At 41.3% G+C, this 21,703-nt stretch overlaps 2 protein-coding genes across 2 annotated transcripts in view; both read left to right on the plus strand.

The window, feature by feature from the left end:
• Positions 1–17,573: 17,573 nt before the first annotated feature.
• On the plus strand, positions 17,574–20,531 carry RIPPLY2 (ripply transcriptional repressor 2). Its single transcript, XM_064707483.1, has 3 exons — positions 17,574–18,332; positions 18,442–18,506; positions 20,249–20,531. Exons 1-3 carry the CDS (start codon positions 18,024–18,026, stop codon positions 20,412–20,414), a joined length of 540 nt encoding a protein of 179 aa, XP_064563553.1. The 5' UTR covers positions 17,574–18,023; the 3' UTR covers positions 20,415–20,531.
• A 964-nt stretch (positions 20,532–21,495) lies between these two features.
• LOC135445275 (cytochrome b5 reductase 4) overlaps positions 21,496–21,703 on the plus strand; it is a 30,849-nt gene continuing 30,641 nt past the window's right edge. The window contains exon 1 of the mRNA XM_064707482.1: positions 21,496–21,665. Coding sequence (XP_064563552.1) covers positions 21,591–21,665 — 75 coding nt within the window. The 5' untranslated portion in view covers positions 21,496–21,590. The remainder of the gene's footprint in view (positions 21,666–21,703) is intronic.

Below are 21,703 nucleotides of genomic sequence, written 5' to 3' on the forward strand. Positions count from 1 at the left end.
GTCGTGGGAATATGATATGATGCTGTTCTCACTGCTGGCAAAATGTGTTTCAACTCAGAAACACAGGGAACCACATTGTATAATCCCTTTCCTCAGTTTATATGACAGAGTCAGAGTCAGCCCTAATGTATTAAATGGGTAGTGAGTAAAGTGTTGAGATAAGAAAAAGAATCAGAAAGAAGAATGTTCTGGGTGTATGAAAAATAATCTCAAATTAATTTCTTCAAATGTGTCGGTACCTCTTACTTACTGAAAACTAGCTTGTGCACCAGGGTCAATGTGTTCAAATATCTTAGATAAGTCTCCTCAGGCTTGAGACACAAGCTCAGATATTGTGAACAAAAATTTCATCCTGGGCTCTATGCTTTCTGCACAAAACTGTGCAAATTGTCTTGCAGAAGCACATGATGTGCAGTGGCAGGATCCCCCTGTCAGAAGGGCACCAGCACAGCATAGCATGGTTCATGCCAATGCAAAGGGATGCTCTGCAAAATGATTGAATCCTCAGGACCTGCCTTATGTCATCTGTTCTCTTGCCAGGGTGTGACTCCAGGTTTTGTATTATTTCATCACAAAGAAGTCGTGACCTCTTTCAATCCCAGCTGCTGTTTTCCTCCACTTCCCTCTCGTTAAATCAATACTAGCACAGGAAGTGAAATTTGACATGTGAATGTTCACATCTAATCTTAATCTGTTAAAAATTGAAAAGAAGAAAAAAAGATCAATAACTGTACAGATAATTTTTTATTAGACACAAGGATGTTTATCAGAAAAGGAAGGTTATATGAGAAACAACATATAGGATATTGGATGTACCACAATGATCTGCAGATTTCCCACTAAGCTTTTTGTGCACCTGGAACAAGGAATGTGCTTAGAATCTATTTTTATTTTTCATTATGGAAATGTGAAGATTATGAAGAATGTTACACAAAATCTTTATGGGTTAGGACAGAACATAAAGATCATCCTCTGAAGAACTGCTCACCTTGAATCTCTCCATAGGTCCTGGCCAACGGGAAGACAAGAAGTCTCTATACTTACAAGTAATCATAGCTGCAAACCCTGCATTTTACTTGCCTCAATTTGTGCACTGAGTTGATTGAAGGTAGAGCAAGATCTGCTCAGAGGATTGTCAAGGTTATCAAAATACACTCTCAATGTTTACAGCAAGGAAGGAAAATAATGAAAGATTCATACTACCAGCACAGTTAATGAGGGAAGAGATGCAGACAGCACACATGAGTTTCTTTTCTCTGCTGATCTCTGAAGAAAAGCCAGGCCATTCTCATCTTGATGAAATGCCAACAGGTGGAGTTAAAATTGGAACTACAGGAAGAAGCAAGATATTGTTGGAAATAGATCTGCACAAGGAAGTCTTGAAAGAGAAGGAAAAATAGACATAGATATTTGAGTTACAAATTACATTTTAACTACCTAATCTGTGAATGAGGATCTTGAGCATAGTGTGACTTTCCTACTCCAAGGACAACCCTTCCCCACCTGCATGGCCTGGTGCTTCTTGATAGGCCATTTTCTGGGGAAGCTGAAAACCTGAGCTTTAGTCCTTTCAGTCTGAGATAAGTCAAACAGACACATTCAGGTGCAAAACGCAGCTGAGACCTCCCATACGGTTTATAAGGATCAATAATCCCTTTTCAACTGATAACTGTGGCAGATGAAATGGACATATCCCAGAGCAGTTCACAGTCCACCCTGCCTTGCTCCTGAATTCAGCACTCCAAAGGCAGTGACTTGTTTGTCTACTCAGTTCAAAATACACAACTCAGTGAATATGAATAGGAAGTTCCTGTGCACGTTATGTCTAGAGCATTTCTAATTGTAATATAATTCTGACTTTCAGGAAGGTTGGTCAGATGTGAAAATGTAAAGGGAACTGATCCTGATGATAACGATAAGGACAAAGGGGCGTTTGGTGTTTAGCTCATGTTTTCTTAGAACAAGGCCTGATAATAAAAGGGAACAAAAGAAATGTGATGAATGAGAGTGGGGCTCTTAAGAGGAAACAAAACACAGTTGCAAACAAAGATAGTGAAATAATAGGGATCCTTTAAAACAGTTGGTGCTTTCCCCCAGAACCTAAAAGACACAAAATTCACACAGGCCAAAAAGGCTGATTGCTAAATATTTATGTGTTTGTAAAAGGTGTATTTTGGAGTCAGAAGGAGTCAGGGCTGGATGATTTGCTGACTGAATGGGACATTGATTTGGTCAATTGAAACTTCAGTGCTCCTAAAACTTCAAAGGCTTGTTTAAATAATATAGCTATCCTGTATTTCAAATGAAAAATAACCTTATACATGAGCATTTCCCTGTTTTCAGATTTTGCAAAATGAAATTTGGCACTTAGCAGGGGGACACAAAATGGCAAGCATAAAAACTCATCAAGTGTATCTGCATTTTTTGGCATCCAGTTTAGATGAAATGGAAATAATAAAAAGTATTGAGGCAAGTAACCAGGTCAAGACCTGATGTCTTCCAGTGCAAACAAATGCAGGTGCTTTGGTTTCCTTTTACAGAAATACTGACAATATATAAACCCTTCAGCTTTCTTTGTCTCCATTGTAGTCAAATATGTAAGAAGCAACAATAGAATTCACATTACCATATGTGCACTGCCAAGTTTAAACAAGGATTAATTCAAAAGCAAAAATTCTTGCATTTCTGATGCATCACTGGGCCAGTGTGCAATTCATTCATCCCCACAGTGCTCCAAAGATGCCTGGCCTAAAATCCCTCGGGAAGAACCTCAGATACTCCAGCAGGCCCCCAGGACCTCACCTGTGCTGCTACTGGTCAGGCAACACTTCACCACATTGTAGCTCCCAAAAACTCCTCTCATGGATGAGTTAATGGCTGTGATGCCTTCATCTCTGAGTTTGGCCTGAGCAGAGCCATTCTTCCCCAGGAGACCCAGGAGCTCCAAACATGTGAGATCATGGGGCACTTCCACAGAATGAGGATGGATAATTCCTGTACGGCTCCTCTGCACCCCCACCTCAAACACCAGTCAGCAGATAAAAGAACAACTCAAATGAAGGGAATTCTGGAGAGTGGAGTGTTACACAGCCCCTCAGATGGAGAGGAAGGTCTGCTGGGGCACACAGAGAAAGTGGCTGGCCTGGCACAGAGATGCAGTCAATGCTCATGTGCCAATGTTGGCCCCTATTGACCAATATACAAACTCACATCTAACCATGCACATCTGCATATATGTGCCTTTTACTTCTCTGTGTAAGATGTAGATTGGGCTGATGCAAACTTGGACAAAAGTAACTTTACTTTTCTAGACTTTGGTGGTGCAGCTGTGAAAATCTGACCTTCTTCTTGCAGTGGGGAATAACTGCAGATATAATTCTAGTAACTTGAGGGTTTGGGATTTGTTCTAATTATTTTTTTTTTTTAGCTATGGGAGGACTACCTAGAGCCCTCTTAGCACAGATTCCCCCCCTCCTGATCCCAAAGAAATAGTTTCACTTATTGACACAAAAGATTCTGCTCATAAGATACAGAATAACTTCTAAGTGAGAAGTGTGATCACCACATGCTTGAAAGCATTTCAGGACCATTTGTAGAAATAGCTGTAGTTGTGTTGTTTGCATTAGCACTCTGAACTATTCCCAAGCTGAGACCAGATCTTGGTGTTTGCTCAGGCATAAGGGGAAGTGTTAATGTTTACTGAGACAGAATGCTGTTGCTTAAGGAGCTTAATTAAATTTATCTTTCTTGGCCTGTGGTGTCTCACACACAGAGCACCAGAGAAAGGCAGATAAGGACAACCCCATTTTCTGTGTTTTTCAAGTAACTGTGAGAAGTGGAAACATCAGTCTGAAAACAACCCTATGCTATTAACAGTTTTTCTTACCAAATCCTCATTATGAAAGAAGAATGTGGAAATGGAAATAATGAAATTATGCATTGAAATAGATACATTTCATATGAATTAAAGATACTTTTCTTCATTAAAATAACCTGACAGACAGCTGCTGTGCTTCATTCAGTTAGAAAGACTTGGTATTCATGTTTATTTTCCATTTACAAAAGAGAACCCTTGGGATATGATAACTTAGCTGGAGCTGCTCATCTTGAAATTTTTATTTGGAATCCAGCCTGGTTTGCAATAATCAAAAGTTATTATCTGATGGGTAGAAGTGGGGAAAAGAATATCTTAGGGGTTTTTTTCTTGCAATTTTTAAATTACTTTGGTTAGAATGTGAGAACAGCAACCTGCAGATAGGCAGGGCACTGGTCCAGCTCAGCCTCTGACACTCGATGCTGAGAAGGATGTGATGGATCTGCCTTATCTATGTCTGGTAGTTTTTAAGCTTGTCCATTCTTTTGGTCTCTGTGAAACCCTCTAACAACGAGTTTGTAATTTTAATCACATGTTATATGAAAAAGCATCTTCTGATCATTTTAAGCCTGGGATGCCCCCCAACTATGTAAAAATAGCTATTTACGTTCTATATCATTAATGCTTTATTGATATCCAATAAAATTCTTTTGGCCACATATTTTTTCTATGCTGAAGAGTAACATAAGAGAAAATAGCCTGTATTTTTTTCTTCCCTTGCCGAAGTGTGGTTCCCATTCTCTGATCCTAATAGCTACCTATCTGTACCTTCTTTTAGTTACTGTATCAGTGGAGCCAAAGTCCATGCAATACTCAAGATACAGTTTCACCAGGGGCTCAAAGGGTGGTATAATCATGGTTTCTTTCATGTTTCATTTTTATGCCTGCACCTAGTGAGCTTTGATAAACAATGTTTAGTTCATTGGTGAAGTCTGACTTCAACCTCTACAACTCAGGCTTACACCCTCACTTATAAAGCCATATCAACTCATATTTAATTTTTTTTTTGATTCTTGTCATTTATTTTTGACTAATTTCACCATTTGCAAGAAGCTCACTTCTTGTACTTGGGATGTTCGTGCCTTTTCCATTTTTTGCAGGGATACTGTATTTGAACACCTTTGACTGCTCCAGTGCTATCCTTCCATAAAATACTTCCTTTAAACTGCTTAGGATTAAATCTAGAATGGCTTTTCGTCTTGTGGATCATCTGACTAGTTGGGCCAAGAACTGAAACTATCTACACCCGTTGTCTCTGAATAATAGCATGCTCTGAGCTCTTCCTAATCCCCCTGCAGACAGCTGCAGTCCCCTCTTGCACCTATGTGACCCTTGCAGCCTTTAATCTGAGGGTGCTTTGCAGCTGTTGTCACCCTCTGTGTGAGTCACCAGAAGCACAGCCTTGATTGTCAGCTGGATTTATCATGCTGAACTTTACCCACTGAACAGGTAAATATTTTGTCAGAGTTTGCCAGGCAGACTCCCACGCTTGTCATGGACAGAGAGGGACAGTCATGCACAGAGTGTTGCTGGTTCTGCCAGCTTTGGGATGGAGGGGCTCTCCTCTAGATTGTCCAGGCTGACTTCCCAGTATCTAAACAGAATAATTATTTTGTTTCTGAAGAAAAATCAGATTATTATAACTGGTTTTTAACTATTGTTCTTTTCTGGGTAGGAAATTCCAACCCGAATTGATTTTACAGCACATATTCTTTCTGTTACCAATGTGACAGAGCTTTCTTTTAACAAACACTACTGCTCCTCTAAGGCTTCTCTGTTATTCAGATGTATTTGAACTCCACTGTAGTACAGTATCATACTGATTATTTTCTATCAGATTCTTACTACTATAAACATTTAAAATGAAATGTTCCTGTTCACTAATCTCCATCCCAGCAGTCACACAGAGCACTTCCATGTGGAGTGCTGATCTAACCCCTGCTTATATGCCTGACTCCTTTTGAGTGTTTGCACCAATCTTTGTTGTCTGCTGTTTGGATTTTGTCATCTTCTCTCAGGCATGCAGAGTGTTTTCAGATTTGCCCTTTCAATAATGAGTCACTCCAACTGGCGTGCTCTCCTGCATCTGTCACTTTGTCTTCAATCCTCCATTTTAAAGCACTTCTACATTCTCTTTTTTCTTTCAATCCTGAATGCTAGCAGACCCTTTCCCTTCTCCACTGAAAGCTGGGGTTTTCACACATTCTGCATTTGCCTCTATTTACTGGAAAGATGGTTTATGGAAATAAAGACTGTTAAACACAGTACTTGAGATGTTCAGGGAATAGAAATCTTAAATTATAAATATGAATCTGTGTAGTGTCCTCGTGGGACACTCAATCATAGCAGCCCAGTTCAATAAGAGAGCAGAGAGATGGGGTGAGTCTGTTGATCTTGCTGACAGAGTTCCTTGGCACACATCAGTTTGGTTAGAAGGAACAGCAAACACAGTTTGTGCATAATTTATCAAAAAATGGAGATCTATGTTTTTAAATAAGCAAACAAAATTCAAGTATTTCTCTACCTGCACATACTTATACAACAGAAATAAAGAAACGGACACATTTGCACACACAGAGATGAACCTTTTGAAGCAAATGATTTATTAAAAATTATATCCCTGGCTCAAGTGCTCACTGAGGCATGCTATTCAGCTGAGCTAATTTCTTGTGTCTGCCTTGGAAAGCCATTACCCCAACTGTCACCATGGTTTGTGTGTGCAGCACAGAGGAAGATACAAAACCTGTGTCCTCCCCCTCCAGGGAGAGCTTCCAGAAAGCTTTCCAGCCCTGAGTTCCATTACACATTTGTCCTGCTGCTTGGCCTGTAGGGAATCCCATGTCCCTGTGAAGCCCATGGAAATAACACAGCCTTGTGCTGCACGTGCTCCTCCACAGTCAGCCTTACATGCATACTTAAAGGGTGTGCTGGGAGGCTGATGCCATTCATAAATCCAAGAATTTGCAGAATATTCACCATGCTTCCTCTCATTCCACAATACCAAGGGCACCTTGAATACAAAGGAGGATTAAGCTTGGTCAAGCCAGTACTTTCAGGGGCATCTCACTCCTAACACCCCTCCTCAAACACTCTCGTTCCCCTAAAAGTGGAATTCTCCAGAAAATTATAGGTATTTGTATTTATGACTGAAAGCAAGAAACTGAAAACTCCATGTGGAACATCCTGTATGTGTTGTGCATGCATAAACCCTTGGGTATTTTACACAGAAATGTTGATTATAATTATAGTACTAGAACATTTCTATCTGCCAAAGCGTCTGCCTTGCACCTGCTCTCCTACCATGGAAAGAGAGCAATGAGAGAAAACAGAAGCTGCATCAGGAAAGGGAAGAAAAATAGTAACCTCTTTAGAAAAGCACCATCAGTTTTTATTCAAACAATTTTTTTCCTGGCTTCAGTGTGAGGAAAAAACAAGCATGGATCTTCCACTCTTTCCCTGCTCATGTTATAAGAAAATTCATGAAGGCATCTCAGATCTACAGTTCTTTGAAAAATTGAAATGACAGGATGGATCCTCAGAAGCTGGTGTTTTCTCTTTGTCTGATTGAACAGTAACAGGACTTGCAGTGTCAAAACAGGTTTTCTTTCCCTATCTCTGAATGTTACATGTTTATTGGCACTGTGACCTCACATGAGAATTCCTACAGTTCCCTTGCAGGTCAAAGTAAAGTCACTGCAGGTTTCAGAGGCAGCCAGTGCAGGATTTAAAATTTCCTTTTGAGGCATTTTTTTGAGGTCATTGAATCCTTTTTAGATTTCCAGCGTGCTGCCAATCAACATATGTTTTTTTCTGATAAAAGCAAAATGTGCACCTGGAAATGAAACTCTCAGTTATTCTGAGTTAAACATAGTGCTGGGTTTCATTTATAATGAAAATTATATGTTAATATACATACTAATATATGTTCAAATGCAAAAAAATCCCCAAACTTGCTCTCAACAAGGTACTTAAGAATGCTTATGCATAAAAGTTGCTTTAACAGAGCATTCACTTAATATTTTTTAAAATTATGCCTATCACTCCATATTCATGTCCCCTTAATCCTTTCTATGTATCTCAGTAAATAAATAAATTAATAAGCCCACAATTAAATATATAAGTTTCAATGTATTTAAAATATTTATTTTAAGCAGAAAGGTACTTGGTGTGCATGAGAAGCCATATTTTATTATAGAGTATTTGCCTATGAGACAATATGAGACATTTCTTGCAATACTGAGAGAATGAATATCTAATGAAATAATTTCCAGGATTAGCTCTGCATTTCAGATGGAAAACGCTCTTAAAATTTTTTGTGTTTTAAATTTCCTCTAATAACAGCACCATTTAAAAATACATATTTTTGCAATTTTTATTTAGAAGATACATCTGACAAAGTTTAGATATCCTATTTTTTCAGTTTCCAACTAGGTCATATATATTTAGGTGAAAGTTAATTTAATATGTACTTCATACATATGCAAAAATTCCATATATATTTCATGGTATATATATATATATATGAAATGTCAGTATTCTTGGATGGTAAGAATATATATATATATATATATATATATATATTCTCCTATATAATGTATGTTTTATACACAATATATTTTTACAGTATAAATATAGCTAGAGATAAATATAAATTCTGTAAGGGTGAAAAACAGAGAAACAACAACAATAATTTACAATGTCTGTTATAGCTACGAAGTATTTCAGTAACAAAAAAATCCCCAAATTTGTTATGATATGAACTGCTATTTTGAAGAGAGAACCAGTTTAGGAAGATGGAAGGTAAATGTAATGGAAAAATGTCAGACTCTTTTTTTATACTCATGCTGCAGCAATGCCTGGAGGCCAGAGAGATACTTGGCTGACTAACAAAATGCTAATTATCCAGAGACTTCTGTTTCACAGAGTAAAGCCACATCAGTAACTTGGAAAGTGGAATCTGCGGAATTCTTAAAGCATACTAATGAAAAAAAATGCCAAGAGAAAATTTAAAAGATGAGACAGTAAAAATTATTAATAATGTGATATCACACTTATTGCTATTCTGTATTTCTTATTGTGAATACCAGGATGTGCAGGAAGGCAATGTCTTCTAATGAGACTGTGGCTGTAGCTCAAACAGGAAAGAAATCAATAAAAATGAGTGCAGAGGAAGGTGATTAAAATATTGAGGATGCAGCTTTAAAAACATTGTGATAGTGTTCTTCAAGGTCTTAAAAAATGACAAATTTATGACTATCAGAGAAAATTTTCAATTACCTATTTTTAAAGTTTTACCTGTGTATGATACCTGTATCTATGTATCTACATTCATGTCAAAACCAAATATTGTATCCCATCGTTTTCTGCTTGATATGAAACATATTGAATATTTTGATAAATTTGGTGGTGAATAATACCTTGAATATTATGTTTGGGCATATAAAGACATGCACAAAGGCTTTTGAGGGAAATTAAAAAGAGGAGGATCTTAGGCAAAATTTCCAGCTGGAATACACCACAGACTATGTCTTACACTCACAGACAATCGTGTGTCAAAACCACATTATAAAGACTGTGAGAGTGAGTGTCAGAAAGTTAGAAAAATGCCCGGATGATGGTTATCTACACAACTTAAATTCAGCTTGCATGTGTCTATGCATTATGGCAGTCAATGGCACCACCACCTCCTGTTTTTCGCAAGTCCCTTCCCTCTCTCAGTGCTCAGAATAGGTGATGAGAAGGTATTGATTGGTTTTTCAGCAAATCATTTGTTCTCTGCTCGGCCTGCACACTCTGATGGCTTCCTTTCTTAGCAAAATCAAGACAAGATTTCAAAATGCTGCTCTGATGGCCAGGGGAATTGGACATAGATGATTTTTAAGGTCCGTTCCATCCCAAACCTTTCTGTGATATTAAGATTCTGTCAGTAACCATGGTGGCTGCAGGAATTAAACAGACTCCACAGAGCCTTTAGGGACTACTGCTGCCATTTTATACCAAGTGGCTACAAAGGCTCTTTAAACCTGGCTGGCCAGTTTGAGATAATTAGGATTTCATTTTTCCATAGTATTATATAGTACTGAATTATATAGTATACTGCATTAAAGGCATGAGTCTCATTAATTTCAAATGCACTCATGAGCCACAGATCCATAGTGTTCAAGCTATTTAGGACACAAAAATGCAAGAGGGAATTTGCACTTGCAAACCCTCGGAGGGATGGACTTCAGCACTTCTACAAGTCTTACTGCAGCCTCGTATCAGACAAACAAATACAGAGACATGTCATTTGGATTCACATTATCTAGCCTGAGACATCTAAAAGCTATTGTCAAGCTAAACTAGGCATTTCTAAGTTAAACTGGTCATCTTTCAGAGACAGTGGAGCCAGAGAGCTTGTCATCTTGCCTGCCCATTGCATTTTTGACATTTTAGGACATTTTTAGAGGACATTCTCTTCTTCTAGGACACAATCAGTTGTCTGAAGGTTTCTATTGAACAGCAGCCTTCATGTTAGATTTAAATGAAGAACTATTAAACACTTATATATGATGAGCTAAAAGTCACATGTGAACCTCACAGAATTTTTTTTAGGTTTCTGGTTTTTTGGGTGACTGACTGCAGCATTAAAATTGTTCCATATTACAGTCTAGAGGTGAATTGCTATGTTATACAAATACAAATGGAAAAACCAGGTGGAAAAAATCATCAGGTCATGCAATAATAGGACCTAGATAGAAAAATGTCAGAGACATCTTTTGTGAAAAATCCTTTCTTTAGGATTTTTCCTTCTGGGAAGCTGAGGCCCCAGAAAAAGAATGTAAACAATGGTTATCTGCTGCTGTGGAATGCAACAGGTGCACCTGTGATTGGCCCATGTTGCATGTGTACAATTAAAGGCCAATCAAAGGCTGAGCTCTCTCCGGGACAGAATCAGAGGGAGCTCTTTTGTTTATTCCTTCCTTTTCTATTCTTAGCATAGCAAGATTCTGAGACTTTTCTCTCTATTCCTTTTAGTATAGTCATAATGTAACATATATATCATAAAATAATAAATCCAGCCTTCTGATCATGGAGTCAAGATTCTCGCCTCTCTCTTCACCCTGAAAGACCCATGCAAGCCCAGCAACAGAAAAATTCAGGCCTATGATGCAGGATTTTGTTCTTTGAGGTAAAAGAGTAACTGTTAATGGTACTAACTTGGAGCCTGTCTAGAAGACTATGGGGCCTTTGCAGCAGGTTTCTCAGGCCTTGCTGGAATAGAGTCTCCTGAGGTCCACACAGGCTTTGGAAAGTTGTACACTGGGGCTACAACTCCTACATTGATTTTATTCCCAACTCAATTAGCCTCTCCCTTCTCCTCAATGTACCAATATTTTAGACATGTATCTTCCCAACTTTGACTTTTCATCTTACTTCTTATTAGCCAGTCCCAGAGTTTTCAGACTCTCTTTAGATTATGTCTGGGAACAAAACATCCAGGCTCAATGTCCTTCACTAAGACTGTTTTCCCAGTATTTTCCCATTTGTAAGCACTTAGAGGTCTTCCTGTCCCCAGTCCTTCACCTCAATCTTCTTACCCTGTTCTGACATCACCAAGTTATAATTTTCCAGTCCAAATTGTCCTTCCCATGCTAAATGCTTCTTTTGCCAGCTCCTATTCTAGTCACTCTTGCTTTGCTTCTGCAACCTTGCTGTTTGGTGACTGTCCTGCCTCTTCTCTCTCCCTGTTCTCTGCTGCCTATCTGGGACTTGGATCCAGTCTCCTTGCTCCCACATCTTCAAGATGACCTTCCCCATATCTACTAAAACCTAATCCTCTCCAAAAAAAAGGCATCAGAACTTTTTCATATTGCAAGATGATCTCCCAGTCCCCAGAAATGTTCAAGCCAAGATTGGATGGGGCCCTGAGCAACCTGATCTAATGAGTGACATTGCTGCCCCTGGCAGGGGGGTTGGAATTAAGTGATACTTAAGGTCCCTTTCATCCCAAAACATTCTATGATTCTTGAAAATGGCTCAGTGATTTGACCTGTCTTGTTTTGTTTGCAGTCTCCTCCACTCCCATATTCCCTCCCGCACCCCTGCCCCCAACTAATTCCTCTACCACAGGAAAATTTAACTCAAATAAAATTTGGAAAATTATAAGCAATGGAAATTGTGATTTTAAGGGTACTGACAAGCAGCCTGAAAAACAAGTGATAACACTTTTTACCTTTGGTACCTTTGGCACTTATCTGCATCTTCATTAATAACAGACAGGCTAGCAGCCTATCCCTTGTGCTCAGTGCTACCACTCAGGATCCCCAGGAGCATGCTCAAAAAAGTGCTGAAATTCTGACACGATGGATTTGGCAGCCTCATAACATCAGTCACAAGAAGCCAGTGAGGAGCTGCAGGCTTAGAGGGTCCCTGTCAGCACCTATCTGCAGGCACCTGAGTAAGAGCTCTGACATCCCTGCAGTGCAGTACAAGATACCGAGTGTGCGCCTCCGGCTGGCACTGCTTATCTTCAGGACTCACATTGCCTTTCTCAGGTGCTTGCTTCTCAGAGGTACAGCTCTGTTTCTTGCAATTCATTCCCTCCTGACAGAGGTTAAATGCTCCATTATATACATCATTCTGCATTATATACATCATGCTTAGTGGCATGCATCTTTAGGGAGAGTTGATGCTGTGCTGATAGCTTGGAGAGACAAGGGAAATTGAAAAACAACCACTCTGCTTCCATCACTATCTTTGTAGCTAGGAAAGCAATATATCTGAAGAAACAGTTAATTGAATGGAACACTGTGAGAGAGGAGATGACATTGCTAGGGACTGTATTACCAGAGGGGTCAGATCAGGACATTCCAATGATTATCTTAATTTCTTCATCTCTTCTGTCAATAGCTGTTGACTTCATTTCATTTGGCTGCTTCTCACTTATTTCCAGAGGCAAGAGGGCAAATCCTGCCAGTGCCACACTGCAGCACTCTGTGCTCCAACTGCAGCAAACACTGTGACATTATGCTGCATTATGCTGAGCCAGCCAGACACTTCTGCTGAGCCCTGGCATCAATGATATATCAGTGTTTCACCGACTCCTATTCTATTAAAAGTGGTTAACGAGATTGGTGTTCAGCACTGACGTCTCTGTTTCTTATCTGCATGGAATTTAAAGTGCCCATAACTCAATAGCAAGTGATACTCGTATTTTTTTAAAAGATCCCTGTAACTGGTGGCTGATTCCATTACACATTCTCAGTCCCTTAATGTGCTGCTTTCCCATGTGGATACATTATCCTTTACCATTTGCCAGCCTGGGCCTGGGAGCGGAGAGCAGAGGGGGAGGGAAAGGAGGACGCCCAAGGTGCTGTGTGCAGTCACACTTTGCCACTTGGACACTCGGGGCTCGCACGTGTGCCATGAACGCACACAGCACATTGCTCGTCCCCCCGCAGATTGCAGCGACCGCCCCAGCGCCCCAGCACAAAGTCTGTAACAGCACCAGCTCTGGCATAAACCCAAGGAAGTTCGAGGGTTTCAGTCTCATTGGCAGAGGGAAATGTAGAGCTGTGCCCCTTCAAGTGAGGCCATTCACTCCTGAATTACCAGGAGCTGGTTCCCAATAGCAAAAAGAGGGTGAAAAGACATCCTTTCTTGGAATTGCATCCCTCCTTTTAACAAAGTTTTCTTTCTGGTGTTTCAGTTAAAAAGAGGAGGGGGAGAATAATTTTCTGCATAAAATGAAAGAATGATGTTTAAAACTACTACAATCTAGTCAAAATCCAGTGAAATGAGGAGAAGTGGGATGGATATGTCCATGAAAGAGGATTTCATCTTTAGATCTCCAACATACACCTCTGTGGGAATCACCAGGCGCTTTGGTTTAAGTGGAATGACTCTGTTTGATTATATACTGCGTTTTTGTATATAAATAGGATGGAAAAAATACATACCAGCAATAGGACAAGCACCACCTTTATTAACCAAGCAATCATTTTATAGCCATTGGTAACACTGGTAATGTGAATAGACTGGTCTGCTGACTTAGTTCTGATCCTTTTTTTTTTAATAAAAATGTTAATTTGTATTTATTTTATTTCTTGGAGTGTAGTTTGGATATCATATTATTTATTGACAAAAATAAATCATTTTGTGAAAATGCTGAATGAAGCCCACTTTCAGGTACATTAGGCCTATTGAAAATACTGTATCAAATCCAAATAGTGGTAAGGACAAAGGTTGGTAAACAGACCTGTGGTGGTCTTTTTGCTTTGCAAATTGATGTTTTATTTTCAAACTATAGCAGAAAGAATGCCCTTTGTGTCATATCACAGCTAAAAAATGCTTAAAGCCTCATAAGACACCACTGCAAAGTTTTCAGTAAATTGTTATTGCATACAGATGAACATCTACCAAAGTTGTTCACAAATTTCCTGTGTGAACTTTGCTTTTAGTGAGAAAAAATATATCAATTTATGAGCTAACAGACCAAACACATAAACAAATGACATATGTATGTACAGTCAATACCTATATGCAAATACCAGGCATAGACTTAATTTCAAAACACGGTCCTAAAGTGCTGCTAAAAGTGGAAGCATCAAGATGAAGCTAGGCTATAAAATAATCAAGATCAAATTTTGTCTGTTAATCAGTTTTCTCAGTTCAGTCTCAGGAAGCAGAAGAACAGTTCCACGTGTTTGACCTTGCTTTTGTCACTAAAACAAATTCCTGACTAGATTAAGCCAATTCTCTCCCTATATCTACTCATGCAATAATTTTCATTAAATGTCCCTGCTTTACTTCTAAGTGAGAGGTATTTCTGCCTTAAGGGAGGTGAATATGAAGCCAGCTGACTGTCCTCTGTCCAGATATTCCCATGCCCAGTGTGATTAGCACTGTCTTGTCAAATTTAGCTCTAAGCCATTTGTGAACACCTTCTTGTTTATAGTAGCACACTGAAATCTGCACAGATCTCTGTGTTTGCTTTTCTGTGTATTCTATTAACAGTGCACTACATTTCAAGATGTCACACTGCAGAAAGCCACAAAATCACTTTTAATCAATTTAAACCAAATTTTTAAAAAATACTTTCATTCCGGAAAAATACTACTTGGTATAATTCTGGTAGAAGAATCACTGTACAAGAATTTTTGTACTCCATTTGAAATTCTTCAAATACTCCATTTGAAATTTTGTACAAAAATTCCTATAAAAATCAACATATGGCTAAGTAGGATTGAACCCTGTAAATGACTGGCTATGATCTGCTTGGAAAATGGTATAAGGAAATATTTTAAATCTATGACCTTGAGAGAAATTTTCAAAAAGCACAGGTATTTTTATCATTGCACAAGAGTAAATAAGACCATAAACCACAATTTTTCAGTTTTCATTCCAGTATAATAAAGCACAGTGTATTAGATCCTGATTAGCAGTCTTCCTTTCCTAGAGGCAGTCTAGTTATGTATGTACAACCTAAACTCAGGACTTGTACTTTTTTAAAAAAGTGGAAATACAAAAAAGCAGGAACTAAAGCAGACAATGAGAAATATTGCTTTAGTTAGATGGGTCAAGAATGCATGAGGGAACTGCCTCTATTGGACTTCATGCTGAATTCAGAGCTATGTATTCCACTACTGTATTAAAAGAACCAGTTTAAAGAGTATTCCATCACTCCCATTACACCAACTATTTGTTCAGCAGTGGTATGTAGCTCCTACCTGAAGAGATTTTAGCATGATGAAACAACGAACAATGCACTGTTACTACACAGTGCACAAATTGTAGAAGAGACAAACATGACAAAGCATCTTCTATCCCTGATTTACCAGTTTCCAGCCTGTATTTCAAGGTCAATGGGAAGATAGCAAAATGTTAAGGATTTGGGGTTTTTTTTGTTGGTGGTGTTTTTGTTTTTTCTTCTTGTTGTTTTTTATTTGGTTTTTTTTATGATGTCAATGATAACAAGTTATTATTGCAATGACAGACTTCTGTATTTTTCAACAAACAGGACTGCATTACTGAACTGAAAAGCCAAGAAGACTGACACAGTGTGAAAATATGCAGGGGAACAACAGCTGTTAGTCATTATTTTCTCCTTATCCTTTCAACACCTCTATTTCAATTTGCTCTCTAATGGGTAAATCACACTTTCTCCCTAGGATATTTTTTCATTTCAGGCAGGTACTAAAAAGAATCCCGAGACAATTAAAAGTCATTGGTCAAAGACACCTCATCTTTTGTTGCTTTCACTGTAGACATTAAAATTAATTTTTATGCTTTACCAAACAGATAAAGCTGATGTTGTGTTCTTCTAGCCCTTTGTCACTACTAATGCGATGGAGGATGTTTCTGCTTTTCTTCTTTAGACAATGAACTTTGCCTCTTCCTTTCCCTTATATAGCTTGTGTTAAACTTCTCAAAGGAGAAATGTGAAATATAAAAATTACTGCTTTCACTTCATTTAAGCCAAGGAAGAATATAGTACCAGAGAGCTTTTAAATATTTCTTTTATGCTTTACCTCATTGACAAGCTTCTTGGTAGCTATTTGGAAAAAAATGTAGAAACAGTTTTGCTTATGATCACATTTGGTTTATTGCACGAGTTACTATACTTTGCTCTATTCTCTATTTCTTAGCTGTGAGATGAATATGAATTGTAGTTTGAGTCTTTTGTTCACTGGTTTTAATTAATCTCATTCTAGGCCAAAGTGAAAACGAGGCAAGGAAAAACACACAGGGCTACAAACATCACGTCCTACTAAATTGGATTTTCACTGGAAAATACCTTTTCCTTTATTAACTCTTAAAGTCATAATTATCAATTTTTCCAAGTGGCCAAATGGCACAAATCTCCAAAATAACAGAGTATGTCCACTGATAAAATTGGAATGTATCACAGCACACACAAGCTTGAATGTGTGCATTCTTCCAACTATTTCTTGTTCAACATAAGTAGTTGCTTTCCTTCAGAAAGGCAAGTTGGTCTACATCTGGTTTTGACTTTAGGATGTGAAAGATTACCCTGATTACATTTCCCACACAGCTTCTAACATGTAACAATTTTTACAACTGGTACTGCTGGTACTATTTAGTGAAATGGATTGTGCTGAAGGTGGTGTGGGGAAGGCACAAGCCTGTAGCTACTCTTTTTAGAGCAGCAGCTACTTGCAGTTACTCTTGGGCAATGCTAAGACACATTCCTTATGCCTCAGACAAACTCGAGGAGGCAAAATACTATTCCAAACAGTGCCTCAGTAATGTGGGTATTTAATGGGACAATAAATTACCTGGGGTTTAAGCCCTCCTTCAGCATCTAGGGCAGCTCCATCCCACCAACCGTCCTAGTCCTTAAGGCTGATATTATTACTGTTTACCAGCTCTTATGTAACTTGTTTCTGCTCCTCTCATATGCATCACTGATTGCAACCTCAGAAAGAAATGGGGAAACAAGAATAATAAATAAAAATAGAAAGAAAAGTAAACTCCCTTGGTACCGGGGAACATGGAAACGGCAGGAGCTCCATGTAAAACCTTGCACGTGTAGTGACAGCATCCAGTGCTGGCAGCGGAACAAAGTATTGGACCACAATAAAAAGGAATTAAGGCAGGCACGGTAAAAATACCCTATTAAAAAAAGGTGTGTGTGTGTGCGCATATATTTAGATACAAATATATAAAAAGAGCCACCACCGTTGCCTGAGGGGGAACACGTCAGGGAGCGCACTGAGGCTGACGCATTATTGAGTAAGAATCCCTCCGAAGGGCGTCATGTCCCCCTCCACCGGGGATGGGGTCCGTGTGTCCGTGCCTGCCATCCGAGGTGCCCACACGCCGTGACTCGGACTCGCCGCTCCGGGGCATAAACAAACACGGCTGGAACAACACAAGGCCGCGGTGGCGGGGGCCGGACCCCAGCGCCGGGGCGCAGAGCGGCCGGGCGCATCCCCGGTGCCGCCGCCCCCCGCTCGGTTCCCACAGGGCTGTCCCCGCCCGCCCCCGGGCAGCTGCCATGTGTCTGCTCGAGTGCGATTAACACCGACTCGCCAAATCCCCCCTACGCCCGCTTCCCCTCCCCGGGCCATTTGGGGCATGCCCGCGCCCCGTGTTTACACGGCGGCGCCTTCGCGCGGGGCCTTTCTGCGGATGGCGCTGGCAGATGAGCCGGGGGAGGTGGGGGCTCCGCGCCGCGCAGCGCCCGCCGCCGGCTATAAAAGCCTCCGGGCCCTCGGGCGGCGGCGATAAGCGAGCGGCCGCGCACCGGCGGAGGATGGAGGGCTGCTGCCCCCGCCCGCTCTCGGCGGCGCTGCCCCCGCAGGGCTACTCGCCCCTCTCCTCCTCCCGGTGCGGGGGACGGCCCGGTCCTGCGCTGACGGCCCTGCCCTCGCCCCGCAGCCCTGCGCCCTTCTGGAGACCGTGGGTGCCCGCGCCGGCTGAGGCGGCCCGGCGGAGCCCCGGCCCCGCCGCGGTGAGTGGGGAGCGGCGTGGCGGAGCATCTAGCGCACTCGGCGGGCGGGGATGCTCGGGGAGGGCCCTGTGCCGTGCCGGCGGGCTGACCTCTGCTCTCTCCTCCGCAGCCTCACAGCCCCGGCGGGCTGGCGGGAGCCTCCCGAAAGCTGGCGCAGTACACGCACCCCGTCAGGTAAGCGGCAGTGCCCGGCCCCGCCGGTTCTCGTGGGGCCCTCGGGGCGCCAGGCGCCCCTGGCGCGGCGCGGCCAGGAGAGAGTCCCTCGCTCGCCAGTGTAGTGTCGTAGCATTAGCTCTCCCGCCCCTTTTGTTTCCACCCATGTATTTATGTAGATATTAAAGCGCCTTGGGAATGAATTGGCCGTCTACGTGTTTTTTTACTGACAGATCCTTGGGCAAATGATTGCCAGGATTTGTGTATTTAATATATTTCAGTTGTTGATGTGCCTCTGTGGTTTGAGACTTAAGACGTATTACACAGTTATGTGGGTGTTTTTTGGTGGTAGTGGAGCTGGCTGAAGCACCCTGTTACTCATTCCCGTGCCCACGATTAAAAAAGGCACGGGGGCTGTAGTTCCTAGGCTGTGCTGCTGCGCAAACATCCAGCGCCCTCCCACAGCAAAGAAGCAGGTGGAGGCGTGGGAGAGAGTGGCTGGAAGAGAAGGTATGCACTGGCTAACCCACCATTGCCGAGGAAAATACTTGTGTAACTGCTGCTTTAATGATAAAGGCAATGATAGTATCTGCACTGTCAGTTCTGAAAAGGAAATAAAAGAAAATAACAGCAGTTGAATCTGTAGGAGAGTCTGTATTCAGAAATGCTGCTAGGTTTTGCAAGATGCTTAAAATAATTGCACAGGTAGTTTTTCCAGACAAGAAGTGGCTTTCTTTCAAATCTAGGCTCTCATCCTTCAAATAGTGATGCACTAGCTAAGCAACCGTACGGGCAGACTTCACTGTGACTGCTCCAATGCTTAGGTTTGAGTGAATGCTGGGAACATTGGGAATGGTGACCTGTTACAAAGCCAATGTCAGTGACTTTGTTCTGCCAAGGAAGCAGTGTTCTGTTAAACAGTAGCCTAAAAAGTATTTCTTGTAATTGCTAGAAAGCTGTCTGATTCTGTTTCTTCATGCATTTCTATTTTAAACAACCTGTAGTCAGCATTTCATTATGTTGTAGTGTGCTAGTCTCTTGGCTCTTGGGACTTCCTTGGTCTATTCCTTCTAGCTAATTCCAAACTGTAAGCAAAAGAGGACACTAGTTGAAAAGGAACAGGAATTTGGAGTATACCAATTGCAATATATTGTCATTAGCTGATAGCCCATGCTAACTGTGATTTTATCAGCATATTTTGTTAATTTCTGAATACAACACAGACTGCTTTAAAATCTACATCCATGGGACATCTTCCTTATGGAGCCTGTTGATTGTTTTTGGAAAGACAGATGAAATACCAAGGTCTGATCACCCCTAGACTTTTATCATTCCTTTGAATTTTACAATGGTGTGAAACAAGTATCAACAACTACCTAGGCTGGGGACCTTCAGTAAGAAAACTACTAATTTGATTCAAATGTTTTTTTTTATCCTGTTTGATGCCAATTATATTCCTTATGAATAGTTCCAGTAGGGGCAGTACAGTTAATGAGGTACTGGAGTGGGAAGTTCCAGATGCAGAGTCTTGGGCTTTCGTAGTTTTGCTGCAAAACTCGCACTCTAAAGCATCTTTTTCTCTTCAGATGAAAATAAGATTTTTTTTTTCTTAATTGAATGTAGAAAGCAACTTAGCAATTGAGCATGTAAGGAAAAGCTCTATAGGATGCTTGTTTTAATAGAATTTCACTTTGCTTTTTTGCATGTCCCTCCATGTAAAATATATAATAACAATAAGCAAATCTATTGTATACTTGTTTCAGACTATTTTGGCCCAAATCAAGGTGCTATGATTACTTGTATCAGGAAGCTGAAGCACTTCTGAAAAACTTCCCAGTACAGGCTACAATTTCCTTTTATGAAGACTCGGATAGTGAAGATGATGAAGATCAACTGGAACAAGATTCAGGAACAGAATCAGATTGCTGACTGCAGCAACATCTGACTTAATTTAAACTTAATATAAATATGTATTATAGTATTTTTAAAGATAATTTATTTCTATGTAAGTTATTCTTAATAAAACTGAGATGCCTTGTAATTTTATCCTTTTTCCTTGGTTCCTTTCCTGTCCTGGTTTAAGTGGGGGAGGTATTGATTAGTACTTTTCTGTCTGAGGTCCTATAGTTTGTAGATTGTAAGCTGAACACCAAGCAGAGAACAGATGCCTTATTTTGAAGGGCTCTGTGGTTGTGACTTTCTCAAAGTCTGAGGACACAAGGAAAGCTTGTCATTGAGATTTAGTAGGCTCCATATGGAAGTGTATCAAGGAATCATTGGATTAAGTATTCCAATTGTGTGGTGCCTGCTGTTACAACCGTTTCAAACATAGAAAAGAGAAACAATACAGCTGTTTTTCAAATGGAGAGAAGAGTCCAAATTCTAATCTAGTTCTTGTTGTGTAGAAGAGTTTGCCTCACATCACTTGTGTTCTTATACATAAAAGTAATAGTTTCTGCATTTGTTTGTAAAGTGGACATCAAGAAACAGATCTGAGTTGTTATAATAGTGAGTTTGGTTTTAATAATTGAAACAAAGTTGGGTATCAATCATCATGAAGGCCAAAGCCCGTAAAAGAACAACAGAACAAATCCAAAGCTTTAAATGAAAGGCAGTCAGTGCCTCTGTCAGGTAGCTCCTGTGTACTTACCTGGACCTGCCCTTGCCTTGTGCGTGCAGCTGCAGGCCGCGCTGGCTCAGTGTGCCAGCACCATCCAGGGAGTGCTCTGCCCGTGCTCCCCGGGCCCTGCAGCAGGATCGAAGCGGGCCCGCACCTGGAGCCTGCCCACACTTAACCTGCAGAGCGCGGGCTGCACCGGCTGTGTCCGCCACAGCCTCCCGGCCGAAGCGCCGGCGCTGGGACCCCTGGACGGAAAACCAATCCTAGTGCAGGGGCGTGCACCCCCCTCACCCCCGAGGTGGGTACGCGCTGCTCCGTGCCCACAGCGATGTCCGCTCCCGGCCGGTCTCCCCCGCGCCGCCCCCGAGCCGAAGCCGCTGCTCCCGCTCCCGACCGGGCCGCGGCCCCGCCCGCCGCGGCGGAGCCTGCGCACTGTGTCCCAGCGCTCCGCCCACGGGGGCCCGGCTGCGGCCCGGCCCGGCACGATGCTCAACGTGCCGCCGTCTGCCTTCCCCGCGCCCGGCTCCCAGCAGCGAGCGGCAGCGGGTGCCCGCAGCAAGGTACGGGCGGCTCTGCCGCTCTTGGTCGCTTGGGGGGA

This window comes from Zonotrichia leucophrys, chromosome 3 (assembly GCF_028769735.1).
Source record: "Zonotrichia leucophrys gambelii isolate GWCS_2022_RI chromosome 3, RI_Zleu_2.0, whole genome shotgun sequence".
NCBI lineage: Eukaryota > Metazoa > Chordata > Aves > Passeriformes > Passerellidae > Zonotrichia > Zonotrichia leucophrys.